A 24680-nucleotide genomic window follows, 5' to 3' on the forward strand; every position below is an offset into this window, starting at 1 on the left:
AACCAAAATGACAGTCTTTAATGTGATATAAAACCTTAACATCACTGTGGCCATATGTGGTAGAGCACAGCTTTAGTTGTTTCAAAGCACTTGGGAAGCCAAGTACATACTATAAAAGCTTCTCTTCTTTTAGCTTGATTCTACATCAGTAATCAATGTTAGGGTGAGTGCTGTTACACAGCACACCAAGCCAGCTCCAACAGCACTGGCATCCCATATGGGTGTCAGCTCCAGTCCTGGCTGCCCCACTTTCAAACCAGCTCCCAGCTAATGTGCCTTGGGAAAGCCCAAGTTCTTGAACCCTTTACTTCCTTGCCAGCCCTTGGCTCCTAGCTTTGGCCCGGTGTGTGCCTCTGTGAATGGAAGACCACTCTGCTACTCTCATTCTAACGCCAACTTTCAAAAAAATAAATCTTTTAAAAAATTGACGTTATATATTTTTTGAAGAACTTCTATTTGCAAATCAAAATCCATAGGTAATTATTCTATGGAAAGTATTTGGAAATGAGTTGAAATCAAAGACACACCCTTCCGCCCAAGTCTCAAAATTCTACAAACATTAGAAGATAATGCATCTTACCTTGCATCAATCTGCCAGAAGATACCTCTTCCTGTCTTTGTCGCTCCTAAGCACAAACGCAGAACAGAGGATCGGTGTAGGAAGGCTACCTAAACAAACAAGGCTACAGGGTATCCTATTTTTCTCTAGAAGATAAATACTGCTGCTTGTGTGACTGTGAATCATTCCTACTACAATCTAATAAAAACAGAACAAAGTAAACGATAATGTACAGCTGTACCTGCATAGCTCTCTCTGATTTTAGTGCTATTTGCAGCATTCTCCTAAAAAACTTTTATGAAGTTTAATCATCCAGCTCTACAGTCTTTCGGGGAACAAGATAAATTCATCTATAAAATCCCGGGGTCTTTGCTCTCTCGGAGCCCTCCTGATGCTGCAGCAGGTCTCCATCCTCAGTATCTTTAATAAATCTTGCCTTTCAAGCCGGGAAAAAAATCAGCAACCACATTGAGTTCTATACCTAATTATATAAAAGTTCACTTTCCCTCAAAGGCAAAATCCAATGGATTTAATCCATGTAACTTGGTAGATTTTATTGAAATGAAAAGGTGATACAAAGGAAACAAAAGCTCTTTAGGGAAAGAAGCCTACCGACCATTACAGACTCCTTCCATTTCTCATGGAGCACTTTAGCCAGATTCAGATCTATGTGGACCACACAATCCTCCACTGTTAGAGACCCTTAGGAACGAGAGAGAAAACACAGCAGAAAGCATACTCAACCACAGTGCACATCATATAACCTCATCTGTATTCTTAACTTCTAACTTATCTTTCTATTTACTAACCAATTTGGAATTTTTTATATTATATTGCATTATTTTCACATTTCTCAATGTGTAATTATACAAAGTTTCACAATAAATTTATTTAAGTTACTCATTTCCATTGGCCTTGGGACCCTGTACCCACACAGGAGACCAAGAGGAAGCTCCTGGCTCCTGACTTTAGATCAGCTCACTTTCGGCCACTGTGGCTATCTGGGGAGTAAACCAATGGATGAAAGATCTTTTTCTTTTCTTGGTCTCCGGTCTCCTTCCATATGTAAATCTACCTTTGTAATAAAGATAGATGCATCTTTAAAAAAAAAAAAAAAGAAAAGAAAAAGTATCTTTCCTAGGAAAATAATTTTTAAAAAATTAAAAATAAATATTTTATAGTATTTTAAATATTTTTATAATATTTTAAATATTTTCTACTTCTTTGAATCATATTTTTAAACCCTCTAGAAACAGGTTATGTCAAAAATAAACAACATGCTCAGGCAATACTAATTATTTTTGCATTTTGGTTAATTTATGGAATAATTTTGTAATCAAAATAGATGGCTCCATACCCTATTCACTCAAACATACACACATACGTAATCTACTTTCCCTTACCTGAATCAATACCAACAGGACCAAACAATTCACTGAGTTGAAAAGCCAGTTCAGGGGGTAGTGCAAGTTCCAGACAGTCTATAGTCAGAGATTTAGCCAGCCCTGGGGTGGGATTCAACAGCTCAATTTTATCTTCCTCACTAACTCCAGTTGACAAGTTACTGCCTGCCATTAGAATTTTATGCATTTCCTGTTCTTCTTCATTCATAAATTCTTCCATGTTTGCAAATTTCACGTAATCTTTTGCAACATTTTCATCTCTCTTCACCTCAAAAGAGTCAGTAAAGCCAATTTCTTCATTCAGTTCAAGGTGCGAAGGACAAACGTCAGACAGATTTAAAGAGGAAAAGATACTTTCTACAGGCTCTGTGGCTACTGGACCACTGTCTGTTTCACTCACATCTTCAGGGGAAGCAGTTTTTAGGACAGCTGGTAAAGATGGCTTGAAGCTGTATAAACGTGACAGCTCTGCCCGACTGTCTGTAAACACTCCATCATGATTCTCTGGATCGACAGCAGCACTGGGCAACGCACCCATGGCTAACCCGTATTTCTCAGGAGTGATACTGTTTAGGTCTGCCCGCTCGGCGTTTTCCCTTTCAGCATCGTAGGGAGATTGCGCATTGACATGACCGACACCGGTGTCATGGCTGAACTCCAGCACAGAATTGGAATCTTCTTCGGTTCCTCTTTGGCTAATAATTTCCTTCAAATTCAAACCCAGAGAAAATGGCCCAATTTGTGATTCGTCACATGATTTTTGGACATTCTCATATTCAGTGTCCTCACACAATTTAGTTTCAGAATCCAATAAAAGGCTTGTGGCCCAAATAATATCTTTATTACACCTCTCATATAAATCTTTTAAGGCTTCTAATGAATAAGATCCGAACAGTTTACAAAGAATGTTAAGATTCTCAGATTCATCAGCATTGGTGAGCTCACTTTCTTCAACGTACGTACTTTTATCATACATGACCCTATACGGGATTGTTTCCTGAGCATCGGATCTTGTGTTAATACTGAAAGCTTTAGGTCTGAACCCATCTAATCGTCCTGTTAGTACTCTGATAGAATCTGAAACACCAATTTTATTCTTTTCTATTTTCCATAACAGAGCAAAATCCTGAGGTTCAGTCTGGGTACACTGGCCAACTTCTATTCCACGGACTCCTTTAAGCACCTCCTCAGAAAATTCTGCTAAAGTTTGTGATACTACTACTCCGGGAATACTTGGTACACTACTGGTAAAAGCAAAAGGCGATGTGTGTTCTCCCAGGATATTTTTACTCAGACAAGTCTGAGTTTCACAGATCACATCACTGGGTAACATTTCTGCACTCCTTAGAGCGGAGCCACCTAAGGTTTTTAGCTCTTCAGGGCTTGTGCCCCAACAGGCTTCATGTGCTGTGTAGAAGGATGTTTTATTCACATCATTACTAGTTCCAAAGTTTGGATTGAGTTCACTGAAACTAGCCTTTGGCGTCCTCGTTCTGTGCTCCCTCTGAGCTAGTGACTCAGTGGAAGGCCAGTCGCCCACAATGTTGAAGGAGATGTTTTCACTATTTTTGTAAGTTTCATATTTACAGCTAGGGAAGGATTCTAAAGCATCATCACTCTGTGACTTTCTGCCATCCTCTGTGCATTCATGTGGAGAGCCTCCTCGCTGGCTGGAATCTATACTCACACACACACTACTATCAGACACTTTGCGTGACGGGGGGCGACTGAACTTTCTGTCGCTTTGTACACATGAAGGTTTTTCAGTTTTTCGGTTCCTTTTTGTTCTCTGACCCATGGCTTTATCAACTGGCCAGTCACCAACAAAATCTGGAAGTTCCTGTCTTGGGAATTTTTCCACAGTTGTTTTGCTTTTTTGTTTCCCAAACGTCTTTTTCTTTACTGTTGTTCTTTCTTCTAATATTTCACAAGGTGAGCATTTCTCATTTTGAAGAGGTACACTATTTGCAGGGTCACAGTATTCTGGATTACTTTCAACATAGCCAGTATTGGGCAATACTCCTTCCACAGAGTCACTTTTATCAGTTTTACTACACTCTTTTTCTACTTGATCTTTATTTTCACTTTTGTCTGCTGCTCCAAGTTTGTTTTCAGAGTCAGAAAACTGTATGCGTGAAGCTTCCTCAATGAAAGCACTCTGGGGGTTAGGATTTATCACACTGACTTCTTTTCTTCCTCTGTGTAAATCTGCGTTAGGGAGACAGGGAGCATCCTCGGGCAGCAGAGTTCCTCTAGTCGTTTCAAGAGGCTTCCGTTCAGTTGATTCTACGTGCTGCAAAGATGAGGATGAACCATGTTCTTCTTTCTCAGAGGTAATGTCCTCATTGATTCTTGAGCTGTAAGATTTTTTTCAAAGAATCGTAAGAAAAGTCGTTTAATGTTATAAGTACTCTGATTCAACTTAAGGCATTCAGCATTTACCCTATTAAACTACAAAAAAATTATAAAAGCTCAGAGCCAACATAGTGGCTCAACAAGCTAATCGTCCACTTGAAAGTGCCAGAATCCCATATGCGTGCCAGTTCATGTCCCAGCTGCTACTCCACTTTCAATCCAGCTTCCTGCTTATAGCCTGAAAAGGCAATAGTGGAAATCCCTAGTACTTTTTTTCTTAATAAATTTTATTTTTTAATAATGATTACATGGTTGATCAGGGTGGGAAGGATTGAGGCTTAGGGAAAATTGGGTGAACTCATTGCTTCCAAATTTGCTATTTCTTCTTGTTGTTCCTGGGGGAAGAGGAGAGACAGAGAGGGAAACCACTGATAACTTTCCACACGTCCCAGTACTCATGATGAGAAAGTGCCACCTCACATCAACCCAGAGTCTCAATGTGTACATATTCCGAGGGTTCTGTCCAAGTGGTTTGGATAGTTCTGAGATGCTACCATTTTCACCGATCCAAGGATGATGTCACCCTCCCAATGTCCATTGGCTCTATTCATCAAGATTTTTTTCTGTCATTATTTGTTTGGGGTAGTTGTCCTGGGGCCTACCTGTGAGGTGGATGCTGGGTTTGTGAGCTCCAGGGATGGGGGATCTGGTGATGTTTGGGATGCCTGGCTGGGCACTTGGATTAGCCTGCAAGAACATGTCCTACTTATTGAAAAAGGTGGAGCAATGAAATCCCTAGTTCTTGGGGCCTTATGCCCACATTGGAGACCCTGAAGAAACTCCTGGCTTCAGGTCAGTTCAGCTATAGCCATTATTTCAATTACATAAGTCTTCAAAAAACAAAACTAGGCATGCCTCTATATCTTCCAGTTATTTGTTACGTAGGAATCTTAAGTTAACCAGCATGATTTGCATGAGTAAGGGAAATCAGAGAAAGAGAACTCTCATTTGAGATGTCATTTGCTAAAAGCTTTAGAACCATCCAAGTGTTAATTTCAGATTCAAGTAATTCTGCCTATAGCAACTTCAGTGATATTTTCTGATTCAATTTGTCAACTCATTTCCCTTTCTTTATTCCAGGAGCTCTTCAAGTTCCAAATTTCCCAGGAAGCTTCTCTACATGCAATCATAGCTAACATTAATTGAAGACTTCTACAGGCCAGATGCTATCTCAATCCTCTGCATACATGAATTCCTAATCTCAAGATCCTTAGGAGTACAGTGTAATTATTGCTTTCCTAGCAACAAAGAAACCTGGTCATCTGTCAAAGATTACAAAGCTTTAGAAACTTCACACAGGAAGTCTTTGCCACAATGGTTCCCAACAAAAAGGCATTCATGGAATTTGTCTTCTACTCCACTAACTCCATTTGAATTTATTTTTAAAAGATTTATTTTATTTTTTATTGGAAAGTCAGATATACAGACAGGAAGATCTTCCATTCACTGATTCACTCCCCAAGCAGCCACAATAGCGGCCAGAGCTATACCGATCCAAAGCCAGGAGCCCAGAGCTTCTTCTGGATCTCCTACACGGCTGCAGAGTCCCAAGGCTTTGGGCCGTCCTGGGCTGCTTTCCCAGGCCACAAGCAGGGAGTTGGAAAGGAAACAGGGCTGCTAAGATTAGAACTGGTACCCAGATGAGAGCCCAGCATGTGCAAGGTGAGGGCTTTAAGCTGCTAGGCTACTGTACTGGGCCCCATTTGAACTCTTTTTTTAAAGATTCATTTATTTTTATTGAAAAGGTAGATTTACACAGGGAAGGAGAGACAAAGATCTTCCATCCACTGGTTCACTCCCTAATTGGCCACAATTGGCTTAGCTGGTTCAAAGTCAAGAGCCAGGAGCTAAGAGCTTCTTCCTGGTCTCCCATATGGGTACAGGATCACAAGGTTTTGGGAGAAGCAGGCAACCAGTCAGGGACATGGAGATAAGGACTGCCAATTCCTAATCTGTGTACACTGCCTAAATCTCAAATTCTATGCCAACTCACCATGGATGAAGATCCAATACACACATTTAGAAACCACAACACTTTCCTGGAGATCACCTTGCATCCTGAAGTCTCACGCCAATCCCTGTCATCTCTGAATTTTTAATCAGGCCTTATCCTGAACACCACTGCTACCCCGAACGAGGACCATCCCAGTGGGGTAATTGGCCACACTCACGTCTGAGCGTACTCAGTCCCTCTACCTTTCAATAACCCTGTCATTCTTCTCACCTCTATTCATGATTCCCTGTTATATTCTTGCATGGAGGAAGACACAAATCTGGACTCAATCTAGCTGGGAGTCTTTCAGAAGCCAGCCGAGTGTTCTCATTTCCCATAACAAAATTTGGGAGCCCCATTCCCTGTAATAAAACCTTTTTTTTTTTTTTAATTGGAAAGGTGGATATACAGAAAGAAGAGACAGAGAGGAAGATCTTCCATCCGATGGTTCACTCCCCAAGCAGCCACAATGGCTGAAGCTGAGCCAATCTGAAGCCAGGAGCCAGGAGCTCTTCCGGGTCTCCCACGTGGGTGTAGGGTCCTAAGGCTTTGGGCCATCCTCAACTGCTTTCCCAGGCCACAAGCAGGGAGCTGGATGGGAAGCAGGGCCGCCAGGATTAGAACCAGCGCCCATATGGGATCCCGGGGCGTGCAAGGCGAGGACTTTAACCACTATGCTATCACGTAGTACCTCCCGCCCCTGAAATAAAACCTTACAACTAACAGAAATATAACTGATTTTTAAAGCTAAATGACGGGTCTGACGCAATAGCCTAGTGGCTAAAGTCCTCGCCTTGCAACAATTGGGATAACATATGGGCAGCAATTCGTGTCCCAATTGCTCCACTTCCCTTACAGTTCCCTGCTTATGGCCTGGAAAAGCAATCAAGGATGGCCCAAAGCCTTGGGACCTAGCATTCGCGTGGCAGACCCAGAAGCAGCTCCTGGCTTCAGATTGGCCCTGGCCATTTTGGCCACTTAGGGTATGAACCAATAGATGGAAGATCTTTCACTCTCTCTCTTTCTCTTTCTCTCTTTTTCTCTGTAATCTGACTTTCCCATTAAAATAAACAAATCTTAAAAAAAAAAAAAAAAAAAAAGCTAAATGACAATGATTTCCCAAGCTTCAAATTTAAAATACATATATATTTGTGTGCAGTAATAAATATCCTCAACTGCCTTTCAGTGTGCCTGTGCTCAATATCATCTCCACTTACAATTCTGTTTCTTGCTAATGTATACCCTGACATGCAGCTGGTGAGCTCCAGTGTGTGAGTCCCTGCCACCTAGACTGAGTTTCAGGCATCTGGATCCAGCTCAACCCTAAACTGCTGCTAACATTTGGAGGCTGAATCAGAGACGGAGGACATCTCTTCACCTGTCCCTCTGCCTCTCACATAAAATTAAAACAATAAATAACTTAAAAGGCATACTAGCAGACGCAGGCACTGATGCACACGGAGAATATGGCAGCCTGTTTGGTAAGGTCGCAAAGGAAGGAGAACAGAGCAATTTGGACAACCACCCCAGCAAATGATGACAGCAAAAATCTGGGTGAGTGGAGACGGGAGCTCAACTTTGGCGGCTAATGGACACTGGGAGGGTTGCTTCACCCCTGGATCGGCGAAATGGACAGTATTTCAGAATTATCCAAACCACTTGCTCAGAACCCTCAGGAGACGCGCTACAGTGGGACCCTGGGTTGATACTGAGTGGCGGTTGCCCATCCCTCGGTACTGGGACATTTAGCAGGCTGGATTGGCTTCCCCCTTTATGTCCTCCTTTCCAGCAGAGACAAGATGAAATGGAGAATTAGAACACAATGATTTCACCCACTTTGCCCTAACTCTCAATCCTTCCCACCCTGGTCAACCATGTAATTATGTAATCATCATCAAAAAATAAAATAAATTTAATTTTAAAAATACATTGTTTCAAATTGAATTTTTGTTTTCCCCAATTTTTTAATCAAGGCATTTTAACTTACCTGGGACTTGAATCCTCAGAAGAATATGCACATAATTCAACACGTTCAAATTTTGCTGGAGCCGAAGAATTCATGATTATTGGCACAGAAACAAAACGCTGATAATGTTCCAACATTCTTGTTATTTTCTCTTTGCTTACTCCATGAATATTACGCCTGAAAATTCCAAGGGAGAAAAGGGTAGGAAGACTACTGGTAATTAACTTTAAAAAAAAAAAAAAAAAAAAAAAAAACAGAAAACATCCAGGACAATAACATATTTCTAAAAACATAACAATATCAAAGCTACTTTAGTGTGATACAAAATATACTATTGATTCTATTATTTTAGCCAGAACTTTTTAAACTACCACTCTTAATCATCCCACCCAATCTTTTCCAAACATCCTCTATCAATTCTGAGACAACCATCAAGACATGGTAACGTTTTAAAAGCTGCTTTGAAGCTTTGCAAAAATAATTAAAAATCTAAAAATAAGACAATCATTTCAAACCTTTAATTAATTAACAAACTAACAAAATCCCACTATAGGGGCCAGTGCAATGGCTCAACTGGCCAATCTTGCTCCAATTTCCTTCCAGCTCCCTGCTTGTGACTTGGGAAAGCAGTGGAGAACAGCCCAAAGCCTTGGGGACCCTGCACCCATGTGGGAGATCACATGAAAGAACCTTGCTCCTGGCTTTGGATCGGCTCAGCTCCAGCCATTGCTGCCATTTGGGAAATGAACCATCAGATGGAAGATCTTTCCGTCACTCCTTCTCTCTGCAAATTTGCCTTTCCAAGGAAAACAAATAAATCTTTAAAAAATATATCCCACTATATAGGCTTCCACTTAAGCCAGTACGACAGACTAGATGTCACAACGGGCCCTCCTGTCACAATAAAACTAGGTCCCAAGTGAATTAAACCAAAACTCTTATTACATTTTAAATTCAAAGAAGAAACTTCCTAGTATTTGAAGTCTCTGGATATCCAAAACCAAAGCCTGATACTTGTAGTTGTACTTATGGTACTTATTTCTTTGTGTATTTATGAGCTTATATTTTGACCAACTTAATAAAAGAACTCTGGAGGCCTTAAATGGAGGTAGCTTCTATTCATATAACCTTAGAATGTGTACCTGCCAGGAGACCAGATGATATGCTTTAGTTCTTCCAGGGTCCTATCTTATTTGCAACTCTCCTATCTTAGGTTGGATTCAAGGATTCTTGTCTGGATCCTAAAGCTAACATTTTGTGTTTGCCACTTGGACAAATCTGGCTTTCATATTTACCTACCTCGATCTTGTCTGGTTTCAGATCACAGAGAAGCAAAGAGACAGAAAATATGAAAGAGAGGTTAAGAGACATAGAAACGGAGGACAGAGCAAAAGTTCCAATATGCAATAATCCAAGTCCCAAGAAGAAGAGAGTGCACGGGGCAAAAGTCATTGAGAGAAAAATGTCAAGAAATTTCTGGAACTGATGAAAGACTAAACCTCTCAATCAGAAGTTCAACAACTGGAAACATAGTACTGAAACTGTCATTCATCAAGACAAAGAGATGACATTAAAAACAACTAAAAATTTAAAAAAACAATTAGTCATCTACAGAGGGGACAATTAGAATGGCAGCTGACTTAACAACAGTGGAGGTCAGAAGAGGGTTGTTATTGTCAATAAAAGAAAATAACTGTCAACCAAGAATATATAAACATAGCACAAGTATCTTGAAAGAATTAAGGCAATCCAAGGATTTTCAAGTTAAAAAGGAGAAAGTGTGTGACCCCCAAGTAGGCCTTCATTATAAAGAAAACTTTTAAAGACAAATGTTAAGCAGAAGGAAATTCCCAGATGAAATGCCTAGATGAAAAAAAAAATGAGGCATAAAGCAATAATCACATAAGTAAAAACAAATACTATCTGGACATTGTGGCCAATGACATATATAAACTGGAAGTCAGTTAATGATCACAGTCAAAATGCTTTAACATCCTCATACGCATGAGGAGGAAAGCTAAGAAAATGGCACAACTTCAGGTTTATAAAGTTTGCATAACTTACAATTGCAAGGTAATTACTGAAACCATATGTAGTTTATAAATTAAATGGAAGAAAAAATGAGTAAGAAAATTTGGACTCAATCAATTTTAAAAGCCGAAATTTAGGCAACATGGAGGAGGGGAAAATCTAATTATGTGATTTTCTGAAACAGAACAATTATTTAAAAGGTAAGATAAGTAGAAAGTATAGAATGAGACAGAAAGGAATATGTTTAATTATAAGAAGAACCAAAATAATCAAAAAGTTAGTTTCATATAAAACTAAGATGGATACAGAGAAGTTTTTTTTAAACTCTGGCCATAGCGTTACAAGAGACACACCTCAACATAAAGACATTCAAAGTTCAAACGCAAAAGTGTGAAGAAAGAAGTAACACTCAAATAACTAATAATGAGAAAGCTGCCAGTTCTGTAACAATCAGACAAATTAAGGCATTACAATAAAATTCACCCTGAAAGATAAAACAAAATCATTGGATAATGATGAAATAAAGGGTTCAATTAGAGTGATATAAAAATCTTAAGCTTGGGGCCGGTACTGTGGCACAGCATACTGAGCTACGACCTGCAATGAGGACAGTCCATGTAGATGCAGACCCAAAGCCTGGCTGCTTCCTTGCTGATGTGCCTGGGACAGCGGCAGAGGATGGTCCAAGTCCTTGGGCTCCTACAACCACGTGAGGGACCCAGATGAAGCTCTTGGCTCCTGGCTTTGGCCTGGTCCAGTCCTGGCCATTACAGACATTTCGAGAGTAAACCAGTGAATGCAGGCTCTGTCTCTGCCAGCCTCTCTCTCTAACTCTGACTTTCGAATAAATAAATCTTTAAAAAAAAAATCTAAGCTTGTAAGCGCTTCAACAAATACACTCAGAATACATAAAGCAAACATGGTAGACCTATAAGGAGAAACTGACATGGTCAACATAAAAGAGGGATATTTCAACAACTTGCCTCACAGCGGGAGCTTTCACCATCCCTCTCAGGAATATTAATCCATCAGGCCGAGTAAAAAAACAAACCAAAAAGATAGGAAAGCAGATATGATAGGAAATGTGAGCAGTGACACTAACAGACATGATTCAATAGACACATCCACATGCTATAGTCAGTATGAAGTTCTATATAACAAACATGGAACATTTACAAAAAGCGGAAAATAAATCGGGGCATAAATGCCTTTAAAAATATCACATAATTAGTATCATGTGAGTCACATGATCTGACCTGCTTCAGTGAATTTGAAAGTCACTGTGAATAAAATATCTATCTGCTCAAGATTTTTAAAAGCCATCCAAGTTAAAGAACAAAATTAATTAAGTAAAAATTGAAGAAGTAATAATAAAATGAAAATGAACATATCATACATTAACATTCTGAGAGCAGCGAAGACAGTCCTAGGGAAACTTACATCATCAAATACTCATGGTAGAAAATTATCTAAACCCTTATGTAAAGAAGTTAAAACAAAAACAAACAAAAAGCAAAGGTGATTTTTAAAAAGCAAAGATGGGAGAACACAGAGAAGCATAAGAGAATTAAACAAAAACAAATTTAAAATCGAGAAGCTCAACCAAGCCAAGAATTACTTGAAAGGGCTAATTTCTTCTGATTACTGGAGACCATTTGAACAAAATTTTAAAGGAAGACTATGTAAACATATTAGGAATAGAAAGAGGAACTTACATTTTAACTTAACAGGGATGTAAAAAGAGAATAGTAGGGTTGTTTTACTAAAGTCTTAATAATTGAAAACTACGCTGCGATGAGAAAACTGCAAACCTCCCAAAGCAAACATCAAATTCAGACTACTTTACATAAAACATCCAAACTTACATAACCAGAAAAGAAAAAATAACTTGCCAATTAGCTTTCTCCATTGGAACTAGAATACCAAAAGGTAAAATCAGGAAAAAACTACAGGTCAATCTCACTTACCCACAAATTTGCAAAAATCCTAAACATAAAATGAATCCAGCAATGTCACAAAATGATTATAAAAAAGGATTGAGTATTGAGAATATGAATGTTCTAATCAAAGATGCCACACACGAAAAGTCACATATGATTCCATTTATAGGCAATGCTCAAAATTCAAAACTCCATAAAGGCACAAAATAGATTAATGACTGTCAAGTTGGGGGTAGAAGATAGAAAATTATATGTACTAGCCCAGTATGGAGCTGCTTTTTGAACAGATGTGAATGTACCAAATTAGACAGTAGTGGTGGTCATATTTCAAGAATATACTAAAATTGGGTTGTCCTGGGCCCAGAGCAATAGCCTAGTGGTTAAATCCTCATCTTACACGCACCAGGATCCCATATGGGTGCTAGTTTGTGTCCCAGCTGCTCCACTTCCCATCCAGCTCTTTGCTTGTACCCTGGGACAGCAGTTGAGGCCAGCCCAAAGCCTTTAGACCCTGAACCCGCAAGGGAGGCCTGGAGGAGTTTCCTAACTTCAGACTGGCTGAGCTCCGGCCGTTGCAGCCACTTGGGGAGTAAACCAGTGGACAGAAGATCTTTCTGTCTCTACTTCTCTCTGTAAATCTTTCCAATAAAAAAAAAAAAGCTCAAAAAATATTGGTTTATCCCTTAGTTAAGTATATTTAAGTATACTTAAAATTACTAAGGAAAATAACCCAGCTAAAATTAGGGCTATATCTAAGGACATACAAAACACACTGAGTCTGTGTCCTGAGTAACATTTTTATTCAAGTCCAAACAACAAAGGAAAAAGTATAGCCTTGGGGAAAGAGGGTAAGACTCTTGGACATCTGCATATGTGCTACATTTTTCATTTCTACCACCGTACCACCTGCCAATATTCTAAGCCACTCTGCAGCTACAAAAACCTCTCATTCCCAATGCACGTTGCTAACGTGTGCCCAATCATAGGGTCTCTTCCAGTTTCAGATATTAACATATTATTAATAGGTAATAAAGTGCTGATTATATAAGACAACTGGAAATTTTGGTTACTTAACTTTAGAAATGAAAAATTATAAATTCTCCCAAGGCCACACAAAGATACAAACTCTTCATAACTAATACAAAATTTATTAGCAGTTTTTAAATGCCCTTATCTAATCCATTTTGTTTCATTCATCATTTGAAAGGAAAAAAAAACTCTAGTCAGACCTTCAGTTGTTTTTACCTTGCAAGTTCTTTCGGCTTGAACTTCCACCATGTGTCTGGTTCCCGGAAAAGGACCTTATATTTATGTTTCTGACACTACAAAAATGACAAAAACATTTAAAAAATAGTTACTTATATAAAATTAGATTGCTTTCAAACTCGTAACACATTAAAAGTGAAAAAAATTTCAATTATCTAATATTCACAATGTGTTAAAGTGACAAAATACACAATCTCTTTGATTCAGGAATTTGCAGACATTTACTGACAAAGACTTATTAGAATGCAAAGATCAATACATGTATCAAGATACCCAGTTCACATTTACAATAGCGAAAAAATAAAAATAGCTTCAGCACTATTAACATGGAACTAGCTAAACAAAGTCACTAAACTAGCTAAATAAAGCCACAAAACAGAAGTATTACACAGTAATTCCTTAATTCTGTATACATTAATGAAAGAAGGCAGAACATAAACTTTTTTTTATTTCTTAAACCAGTTTTTATTAATCAACTGGAATAAATTAAAATCTAAATAGCATTCATAGGAGTTTGAAAACATGACAAATCACTGACAGCGGGAAGCATACAACTGTGAATTAATCAACACAAACTATATAGAATCATCAGCATAAATATGACTAGAAGTGTACATTATTAAAATACCTGCATCTTGTTTCTGCTCTGTGCAATATTACTGCATATTAATCCTTCAGAACATAAACTTTTAAAAAAAAGTCAAAGAATTTTCATGTGGAGGTAGGCAGTGAGTCTAGTTGTTAACATGGCACTAGCGACACCTATATACCACCGTTAGAGTGACTCGTTGTGGTTCCTGGTTCCACTCCCCATTCCAGATCCCTGCTGACATGCACTCAGGAGACAGCAGGTGATGGCTCGAGCAGCTGGGTCACAGCCACTCACAGGCCGACCCGGACTGAGTTCCATTCCTGGGGTCACTGCGGTCATCTGCGGGGTGAACGAGCAGATGGGAGCTCTATCTGTCCCTGTCTTAGTCTTTTTTTATTATTATTATTGGAAAGGCTGATATACAGAGAGGAGAGACAGAGAGGAAGATCTTCCTTCCGATGTTTTACTTCCCAAGGGGCCGCAACGGCTGAAGCTGAGCCAATCCAAAGCCAGGAGCCTCTTCCAGGTCTCCCACGCGGGTGCTGGGTCCCAAGGCTTTGGGCCGTCCTCGACTACTTCCCCAGGCCAAAGGCATGGAGCTGGATGGGAAGTGGAGCTGCCAGGATTAGAATCGGCAGCCATATGGGATTCCGGCGCATTCAAAGCGAGGACCTTAACCTCTACGCCATCACTCCGGGCCCCCTATCTTAGTCTTGACCAGCCTCTCAAATTAAGGGAAAAAAATTATTTTACTTGGACAGAAAAGGAATGTTCACACATCTGGAGATGCATATAAACTTCCTGCAGGGCTCGGCGGCGTGGCCTAGCGGCTAAAGTCCTCGCCTTGAAAGCCCCGGGATCCCATATGGGCGCCGGTTCTAATCCCGGCAGCTCCACTTCCCGTCCAGCTCCCTGCTTGTGGCCTGGGAAAGCAGTTGAGGACGGCCCAAAGCTTTGGGACACTGCACCCGCGTGGGAGACCCGAAAGAGGTTCCAGGTTCCCAGCATCGGATTGGCGCAGTATCGGCCGCTGCGCTCACTTGGGGAGTGAATCATCGGAAGGAAGATCTTCCTCTCTGTCTCTCCTGCTCTATGTATATCCACCTTTCCAATAAAAATAAATAAATCTTAAAAAATAAAAAACTTCCTGCAAAGGTCTTAAGAAATATGAGACATACGTACACTAAACCTCTATTTTCATCCTTACAGTTTTAATATTTACCATGTACATGCGTAAGTTTCACCATTTTTTTTCAAGCTTTAGTTATTTCTATTGGAAGGTCAGTTTTACAGAGAGAAGGAGAGACAGAGAGACTTTCCATCTGCTGGTTCACTCCCCAAGTGGTCGCAATAGCTGGAGCTGAGCAGATCTGAAGCCAAGAGTCAGGAGCTTCTTCCAGGTATCCCACGCAGGCGCAGGGTCCCAAGTCTTGGGCCATCCTCGACTGCTTTCCCAGGCCACAAGCCTGGATGGGAAGTATAGCAGCCGGGACACAACTGAAACCCATATGGGATCTCAGTGTGTGCAAGGTGAGGATTTAACTAGTGAGACATTGTACCAGGCCCCAAAAGTTTTATCATTTTAACAGTCTTTTAAATAATAACTCAGATTTTTCAAAGTTCTAATAATCAATCACATGCCTATTATTTAACAGTCAACACCTACATTTGTGCACATCCCTGCTCTTCTCAGAGTAACTGAGCTTAGCAATTCTGTCCCTAAGGCGTCATTACTATTTCTCTCCCTCCTTAGTCAATCTAATCAACAGATGAGCACTCATCCAGTTAGTTCTCTTATCTTACTCTACATGCCACACCCCCTTCCAGTCATCTCTATTTCCCTGCTCCTCTGTAAAGAAAATGTTTTGGGCCCAGTGCGATAGCCTAGCAGCTACAGTCCTCATCCTGCGTGTGCTGGGATCCCATATGGGCATCCAGCTCTAATTCTGGTGACCCTGCTTCCCATCCAGCTCCCTGCTGTGGCCTGGGAAAGCAGTCGAGGATGGCCCAAAGCCTTGAGACCCTGTACCCATGTGGCAGACTTGGAAGACGCTCCTGGCTGCTAGAAGCTCCTGACTCCTGGCTTCAGATTGGCTCAGCTCTGGTTATTGTGGCTATTTGGGAAGTAACTAGCAGAGGGACAATCTTTCTCTCTCTCCTCCTCTCTGTAAATCTGACTTTCCAACAAAAATAAATAGACCCTAAAAAAAATTAAAAATAGCATTTTCTTCTTTTAAAAAATGTTTCAAAATTATTCCTATAGTCTATCTCCACTTCCTCTCCCTAGCTTCTCTTAAATCCACTCGAGATTACTCAGCCAAAACTAGGCAGATACCAGGGCTTGGAATGGGCATTTGGCACAGTGGTTAGGACACTGCTTGGAACACCTCCATCCTAAACTGGAGTACCTGTGTTCAGGTCCTGTCCTGGACCTATTCCAGCTTGCTGCTATGTGCACCCTGGGAGACAGCAGGTGACAACCCAACTACTCAGCTCCCTATCACCGTGTGTGAGTGAATGGAATTTCATGAAATTTAAGTTCACAAGAACAATCTTGGAGCTTAAAATAAGTCTAAGAACCCGATAAATTCACATTTACAGAAAACTACACTGATATCATCCCAAATTTCTTAAGTAATTAAATGTTCCCCAATAATTCCAAATCTACTGAGGAAAATCTATGGTACAAACCAAAGCAACATATGGCTTCATTTCCCATGCCTGTAGATTTGTATTATCTATTATAACAGGAGATACTTTCTTTTCAAATGCTTCTTTTGCTGAAAGACACAAAGAAGACATTATTTATAATAATAATAAAGTATTGCCTTCATTGTTTTTAACATTTGATCTTGTTTTCATAATTTGAACATTATTTACTATATGAAAATAAAAAACATGAAGACACAGGTAAAATTTGAATAACAAGTACTAAAATAATAATGGTATCATTAGATGAGATGAGATCCTGCACGCAAGCGACTTCAGCAGAAAAACTCAAGTTTAAATAAAGTCTGAAGCTTAGCCTCTGGCATCACCTGGCCAGCCCCAGCCACTGAGGCCATTTAAGGAGCGACTCAGGAGACAGGAGATCTTCGCTGCTGTCCTTCCCTGCCCCAATCTGTTCCTCTACCAACTGGCCTTTCAAATCAATAAATCTTGGGGGGGAAAACACACTAAAGAAAATATTCTCTGATATTGTATTAATAAACTTTCACTTTAAAAAACATTATGTAAATTATTTTTTAAAGATTTATTTATTTCAGGGATCATCATTTAGACAACACTCGAGACACCAGCAGCTCATAGGGGCCCTGGTTTGCGACCTGGCTATCCCATTTCCTATCCTACTGCCTGCTACTGCATTTGGAAAAACCAGTGGAGGATAAGGTTTTGGGCTCCTGCAAGCCCTGAGAGGCCTGGAAGAAGTTCCTGGTTTCTTGTGACCATTTGGTAAGTAAACCAGCAGATGGAAAATCTCTCATTCAAACAAATGAATCTTTGAAAAAATTAAAATTTACTCATTTTAAAGACACAGGACACACAGAAAGGTGAAGACAGAGAGAGAAAAAGATCTTTTATCCAATGGTTTACTCCCTAAACGGCTACAACAGCCAGGGCTAGGCCACTTTGAAGACAGGAACCCAGAGCTCCATCCGCATCTCCCACACAGCATCAGCACCATCCTCCACCACCTTCCTAGCTGCCTTTACAGCAAGTTGAGTTAAAAGCAGAACCAGCCAGCCATTGCTGTGTCAGGTCTAGAAATGAAACTCACACGAGATACCAGCATCGAAGACCAAGGCTTGACCTGCGGTAGTCACATGCCAACACCCATGCAAATTATTTCACATGGAATGATAAAGTCATCTTTGGTAAACAGACAGCTAATGTATCACAGACCGCAAAGTGTTATCTAAGAACTTCCTTCAGGTTCATTTTGAAGAGACCATTGCTATTCTCACATTATCCTCTATAAAAATTAAACCAACCTAGAGAAATCAGTAGTTAACAACACAAATTCCACTTTAGAAATCAGGGAGAATATACGAAACAACAGTAATCTCCCTGAGCTATTCTGAGACCCAGGCAGAAAATCAGATTTAGTTCTGACGAGATTCCCATTCATTAATTAAAAATGTTATACAATGGTGTGAACATCTTACAAAACCTTTTACTCCCCATAGCAACCCTGTGAAATAAGATTATCCTGTTTATCTCTTGCTATGCAACGTAAGAATCTTGTGGTTTTAACTTCATATGTATCCACAGATATAAGAATAGAGTTATGCTTTTGAAAGCTGTATGCCTACCAAATACAAATGTTAAGCAAATTTTTTTAAATAAATTTTTGATGCCTAGAGCAGTGGCTCAGTGACTAAATCCTTGCCTTGTATGCACCAGGATCTCATTAGTGTGACAGTTCATGTCCTAGCTGCTCCACTTTGCATCCAGCTCCCTGCTTCTGGCCTGGGAAAGCAGTCGAGGACAAGCCAAAGCCATGGGACTCTGCGCTTGCACGGGAGACCTGGAAGAGGCTCCTGGCTTCGGATCAGCACAGTTTCAGCCATTGTGGCCACTTATGGAGCAAACAGTGGATTCAAGATCTTTCTCTCAGTATGCCCTTCTCTATAAAACTGACTTTCCAAAAACAACAACAAAAAAGTAAACCTTAAAACAAAATTTTTTAGACACACATGGGAAAGTGAAAATGCAGAGACAAAATACCCATCTGATATTTCACTCCCCCAATATCCAGGATCAGAAAAAGCCAGAGATGGGGGCAGAGAACACAATACAGGTTTCCCCCACGGGTGGCAAGAACCCAGTTAAGTCAACACTGCTGCCTCCCGTCTGCAGGGGGGAATACTGAACTCTCAGGCAGAGCTTAGAAAATAACAGAGTTGCTCTAATGTGGGGCATGGGCATCTAAGCCCCTAGGCTCAACAGGTGCTCTGAATTCTTCTCTTGAAATATCCTGCAATATCACCCAGAATCTAGCATCTTACCACGATTTTGGTTCCATTCATGTGCTTCTCCTAAGTATTTTACATCAAACTGGTACTGTCCATTTATGTAAAAATAATCATCAGTACTAAGAATGACTCCATTTGGATTATCTTCTTGTAAAGTCCTGTAAATGACAAATGAAACTGCTTTAAGTTTCCTGAGCATTATACATACAACTCAAATAAAATGTTCAAGTACTGTCATTCAAAAATGAGAATAGTAGCTGGAACAGGGGTCAGACTAGACCAGTCCAGTCTGCGTAGTAAGACAGCAGACTCTGAGATGAGGTGAGCCAAGCTAGCCCAAGCCCAGTGGGGGCTGGGTTTGTGAGTCCCAGGGACAGGGGATCTGACAGGGCTTGCGTAGGTTCTGGGACCCACCTGCGTGTTGGGGGCCGGGTTTCTGAGTCCCGGAAACGAGGGAACTGGTGGGGTTTGGGTCAGCCAGTACAGATCCTGGGGCCCGCCTTTTAGGTGGTATCAGGTTCATGAGACCCAGGGGGTAATCTGGCAGGATTCTGGTCGCCTGTCATGGGTCCTGGTGCCTTCCTACGAGGTGGGTTCCAGGCCTATAATCCCCAGTGGTGGGTGGACCAGCCGGGCTTGGGTCTGGGGGCCCGCCTGTAAGGATGTCAGGTTCATGAGCCACAGGGTAGGGGATTCAGCAGGGCTCAGATTGCCTGGCCAGGTGCTGGCCCCGCCTACTAGGTGGGTATTGGGTTCAAAGGCCCCAGGAGTGGGGATCTGGCAATGTCTGGGATGCCTGGCCTGGGTCCATGGACTCGCTTGCAAGAACATGTCCTATTTAATGAAAAAGGTGAAGCAGTGGACACAGGCTCTGTTGTAAAAGGAGAATATGGTAGCTCACTTGGTGTGCTGTGGCATTAGAACAGAACTAACTGCACAACTACCTCAAACAATGACAGAAAAAAATCTTGATGAATGGAGCCAATGGACATTGCGAGGGTGACATCATCCTTGGATCAGTGAAATTGGCAGCATCTCACAACTATCCACACCACCTGGACAGAACCCTTGGAATATGTCCATATTGAGACTCTGGGTTCATGTTAGGTGGCACTTCCTCATCATGGGTACTGGGACGTGTGGAAAGTTATCAGTGGTTTCCCTCTTTGTCTCTCCTCTTCCCCCAGGAACAACAAGAAGAAATAGCAAATTTGGAGGCAATGAGTTCACCCAATTTTCCCTAAGCCTCGATCCTTCCCACCCTGATCAACCATGTAATCATTATTAAAAAATAAATTTTGGGCCCGGCGGCGTGGCCTGGCGGCTAAAGTCCTCGCCTTGAACGCCCCGGGATCCCATATGGGCGCCGGTTCTAATCCTGGCAGCTCCACTTCCCATCCAGCTCCCTGCTTGTGGCCTGGGAGAGCAGTCGAGGACGGCCCAATGCATTGGGACACTGCACCCGCGTGGGAGACCTGGAAGAGGTGCCTGGTTCCTGGCATCAGATCGGCGCGCACCGGCCCGTTGCGGCTCACTTGGGGAGTGAATCATCGGACGGAAGATCTTCCTCTCTGTCTCTCCTGCTCTCTGTATATCTGACTGTAATAAAAATAAATCTTAAAAAAATAAATAAATAAATTTTATTAAATTTTTTTTAAAATGAGAATACTGTGAAGCTCATACAAATTATTCAGAAAGTCCTCTAAGAAATTTAATTACTCCCCACCGAAAGAAACAACTAAGGCAGGTCTATCTTTAGATCAATTACTCAGAAAGCTTTCCAATGCAACAAAGATCTTCATTAACTATATAAATTCCAATATTATTAAATCATTATTTATCAGGAAAACCTAGTAATGAAAAATATCTCAGAGCTTTTATCAGTCACACGCATTCCTCTTACCAGATCACTTCAAAATACACTGATCGGGCCTAGTGTAGTAGCCTAGCAGCTAAAGCCTCGCCTTACAGGTGCCAGGATCCCATATGGGCAAAGGTTTTAATCCCAGCGGCCCCACTGCACATACAGCACCCTGCTTGTGGCCGAGAAAGCAGTCAAGGACGGCCCAAAATCTTGGGATCCTGCATCTACATGGGAGACACAGAGGAAGCTCCTGACTCCTGGCTTCAGATTGGCTCAGCTCCGGCTGTTGTGGTAGCTTGGGGAGTGAATCATTGGACGGAAGACCTTCCTCTCTGTCTCTCCTCTTCTCTGAATAACTGACTGTCCAAAAAAATAAATAAGTCTAAAAACATTGATCTACTTAATTCACTCTAAGTAGAATGTCACTGAAAAGCAAGCAAAGCTTAAGAGACTTACATATTTCATAGCTAACTTAAAAACAGAGTAATAGAACGTTAATAACAGATTAATCAATTACTGACAACAATTTACAAATTTAAGATCATTCTGTGGTCTATTCTTTGTTTTTTATTTTTCACCTTGATACTTTTCTTTCTTGATTCTAAAATTTACCTTCTGTAGCTGTGGAATACATACAAGCAAAAAAAAAACAAAAACAAAAACAAAAAAATCCAGATACTGCATTGCCCTCGTTCTAAAAAAATTTTAAAATATCATCACTTTGGGCCCGGCGGCGTGGCCTAGTGGCTAAAGTCCGCACCTTGAAAGCCCCGGGATCCCATATGGGCGCCGGTTCTAATCCCGGCAGCTCCACTTCCCATCTAGCTCCCTGCTTGTGGCCTGGGAAAGCAGTTGAGGACGGCCCAATGCTTTGGGACCCTGCACCCGCATGGGAGACCCAGAAGAGGTTCCAGGTTCCCGGCTTCGGATCGGCATGCATCAGCCTGTTGCAGCTCACTTGGGGAGTGAATCATCGGACGGAAGATCTTCCTCTCTGTCTCTCCTCCTCTGTGTATATCTGGCTGTAATAAAATGAATAATAAATCTTTAAAAAAAAAAATAAAATATCATCACTTGCTCTTTTCTTCCTTACATATAAATGCTAAAGTTAAAATATATCCTTTGATTTTACATTATCTATCGGCACCTACGAAGCCCCAGGTTCTAGTTTCAGCATTGAATATACACCAGTGTTCAAAAATTCTTGCCCTCAGGGAGAGGAGATTTGGGGAGGGGATAAGGGAAATCCCAGAGAATTCAGAATTGTAGCATAAAAAAAGAAAATTAAAAAAAAAAATACACAAATACTGGATGTTTGTATAATATACAAGGATAACTGTATAGGAAGTGTAAGCTTAGTCATTTATCTGATCAAAAGATATTCTGTCTCTTCTTCTGTGAATCTGCCATTAAAATAAAAATAAATTTTTAGAAAGTTTTAATAAAAAACAAATTATCTCATAATCTTGGAATAATTTTAATGTTTGGTCTTCTATTCTCCCTCTCCAAAAGACATTCTGAGATAAAAAAAATTTCAATAAAATCTCTAAGGAAAACAGTGTCATTTGCTACACTTATAGAGACAATTAGTAAGCAGAAAAGATTTGAGAAGTTATTCAGCATCTGTATTAAGCAAGGTATTCATCTGCACACTATCCACCCAGATTCATGCATTATTATACATTATACTCTCTTTTTTGGAACTCAAAACCTCATACCTGGCCAAGTAAGATTTTCCTGATCCTGGAAGCCCTCTGAGAAGAACGAGAACTAGTCCAACGTAAGATGTCTTCTTTCTCGCAACCTGAGAAACTGGAGCTTCTTGCACTTGATAAGCACCTGTTCCCTCTTTACTTCTCCATACTTTCGTTGGGGAAGAATGAGAAATAACCGAGGGTGGAAATGAAGTGTAGTTGACAGGTCTCCAGTGTGCAGCTGTGGGGACCACAGGGGCTACAAAGCCATGGTTGCCTTGGAAGAGGTCAAAAGCAGGAATCATTGGATTCCAGATGGGTGGAGGTGGAGGAGGTGGTAGCAGCAGAGGGAGAGGGGTAAGTACTGGACAGTAACTGACATCCTTCCCCTTTGGTGGCAGGTCAGCATGCTTGTGTGGCTTGAAACTGAACCCTTCAGAAGACACAAACACATCTGAGACCGGGGTAGATTTCTGATCCCCGCCTGTACCTGGAATATTAGGCCCTGAATTCTGCACAGAAAGATTTAAAGTGGGTTGAGGTTCACTGGCATCAAACTTTTCAGGGTTTTGAGAGAACTGAGTCTCACACTCAGATTGTAAAAGCTCATTCTGTCTTTGACTGACAGTGCCACATTCCACTGGGGAGTCATTTGCTGGATTTAAAGAACTATTAGGAACAGAATCTTCTGGGTAATTATTTTCCAATGCCAATGTGCCATCCTTTGTAAAATTTTTTGGCTCATTCAAAGATGAATATGAAGACAAAGGGTTTGAACTTAAAGTAGAGTCAGAATTCTCTAGATTTTCCCTGTCCAATTCCACATTTTGTGTACAAAGAATGGGAGTCATACTATTTGAATCTGAACTTGTAAATTCCCTCGGGTCACTAACACCGTTCACATCTTGCAAAGGCAAAAATGAGTAAACTTGGTCATCAGACGAGTTTAATTTCTCAAAAGCATTCTGTATCAAGGAGTCCAGGTCTTCAGTTAGCTGCATGTCTAAAAAAGAATCCATTTTCGAATCTTCAGTCTCTTCTTCGAGAGGATATTTTTCCATTATTTCACTTTCTGCTGCACTTTTTTGGTTCTCAGAAACACGAAAGCTTTGTGAAGTTGATTCTTCTATCTTGGCATCAGTGGCTGATAGCTCTAACAGACAATCCATGGCATTTTCGACTGTGTAACAGTAACAACAAAAAAAAACAGAAAGAGAGCTAGGAGAACACACACAATTCTACTGTAGTACATAAAATTATACTGGATTTTGCATTGAATGAAACACAAAGAAATCAGTAAATGTTACATCACTATTTAAAAATTAATATTTTACAATACATCAAATCTACATTGTAAGAAACTTCAATGATGGAAATATACAATGCTGTTCTTTAAGACAAAGTATAGTAAACCATCATTATGTACATATTCTCTGATGAATTTGTTGGATCAATGCATAAATTTCTGTAACGAAACATACTGGGGTTATTTACAAAAGTTCTAAAGTCAGTTAATTTATTCACAAAGTACTTACCTACTGTACATCCTTTTAGGTATCCTCCTAGTAAAGTTGTTTATATAATCAATGCTAGCAATTTCATTTAACACAAAAGGTATCTTACCATGTACTACATTACCATAAATACTTTGCACAAAATGATTGATATAACTTTATTGTACTGAGAGATATTTCAAATCTAAAGAAAGAGATTATAGATGACAGTCACCCCTAGGTATCTGTGGGTGATAGTTTCCAGCACCACACCATGAGACACCATAATCCACAAATGCTCAAATCCCCTCTACATCATGGCAAAACATTTGCATATTACCTACATAACATATTCCTGTTTACTTGAGATCATCTCTAATTATGTATAAAATCTAACAGAAAATAAATGCCATAAAAACAATTGTTTAAATCGTATTGCTTTAGGGAATGTTGACCAGAACAAAATCCATACATGTTCAGTATAGATG

General features: G+C 40.4%; 1 protein-coding gene across 6 annotated transcripts in view; it reads right to left on the reverse strand.

Moving 5' to 3' along the window:
• The window catches only part of N4BP2 (NEDD4 binding protein 2), an 82242-nt gene that overhangs the window by 24088 nt on the left and 33474 nt on the right, over positions 1-24680 (reverse strand). For 5 of the 6 annotated variants that reach the window (XM_058670179.1, XM_058670181.1, XM_004579141.2 and 2 more), the window contains 8 exons: positions 22724-23879; positions 19175-19299; positions 16857-16945; positions 13553-13629; positions 8358-8513; positions 1963-4319; positions 1176-1261; positions 581-626 (listed from right to left, as the gene is read on the reverse strand). In XM_058670179.1, coding sequence (XP_058526162.1) covers positions 581-626; positions 1176-1261; positions 1963-4319; positions 8358-8513; positions 13553-13629; positions 16857-16945; positions 19175-19299; positions 22724-23879 — 4092 coding nt within the window. Of the gene's footprint in view, positions 1-580; positions 627-1171; positions 1262-1962; positions 4320-8357; positions 8514-13552; positions 13630-16856; positions 16946-19174; positions 19300-22723; positions 23880-24680 lie in introns of all 6 variants that reach the window. The other variant, XM_058670183.1, reaches the window with a different exon arrangement.

The sequence above is a fragment of the Ochotona princeps genome, chromosome 11, assembly GCF_030435755.1.
Source record: "Ochotona princeps isolate mOchPri1 chromosome 11, mOchPri1.hap1, whole genome shotgun sequence".
Taxonomy (NCBI): Eukaryota; Metazoa; Chordata; class Mammalia; order Lagomorpha; family Ochotonidae; genus Ochotona; species Ochotona princeps.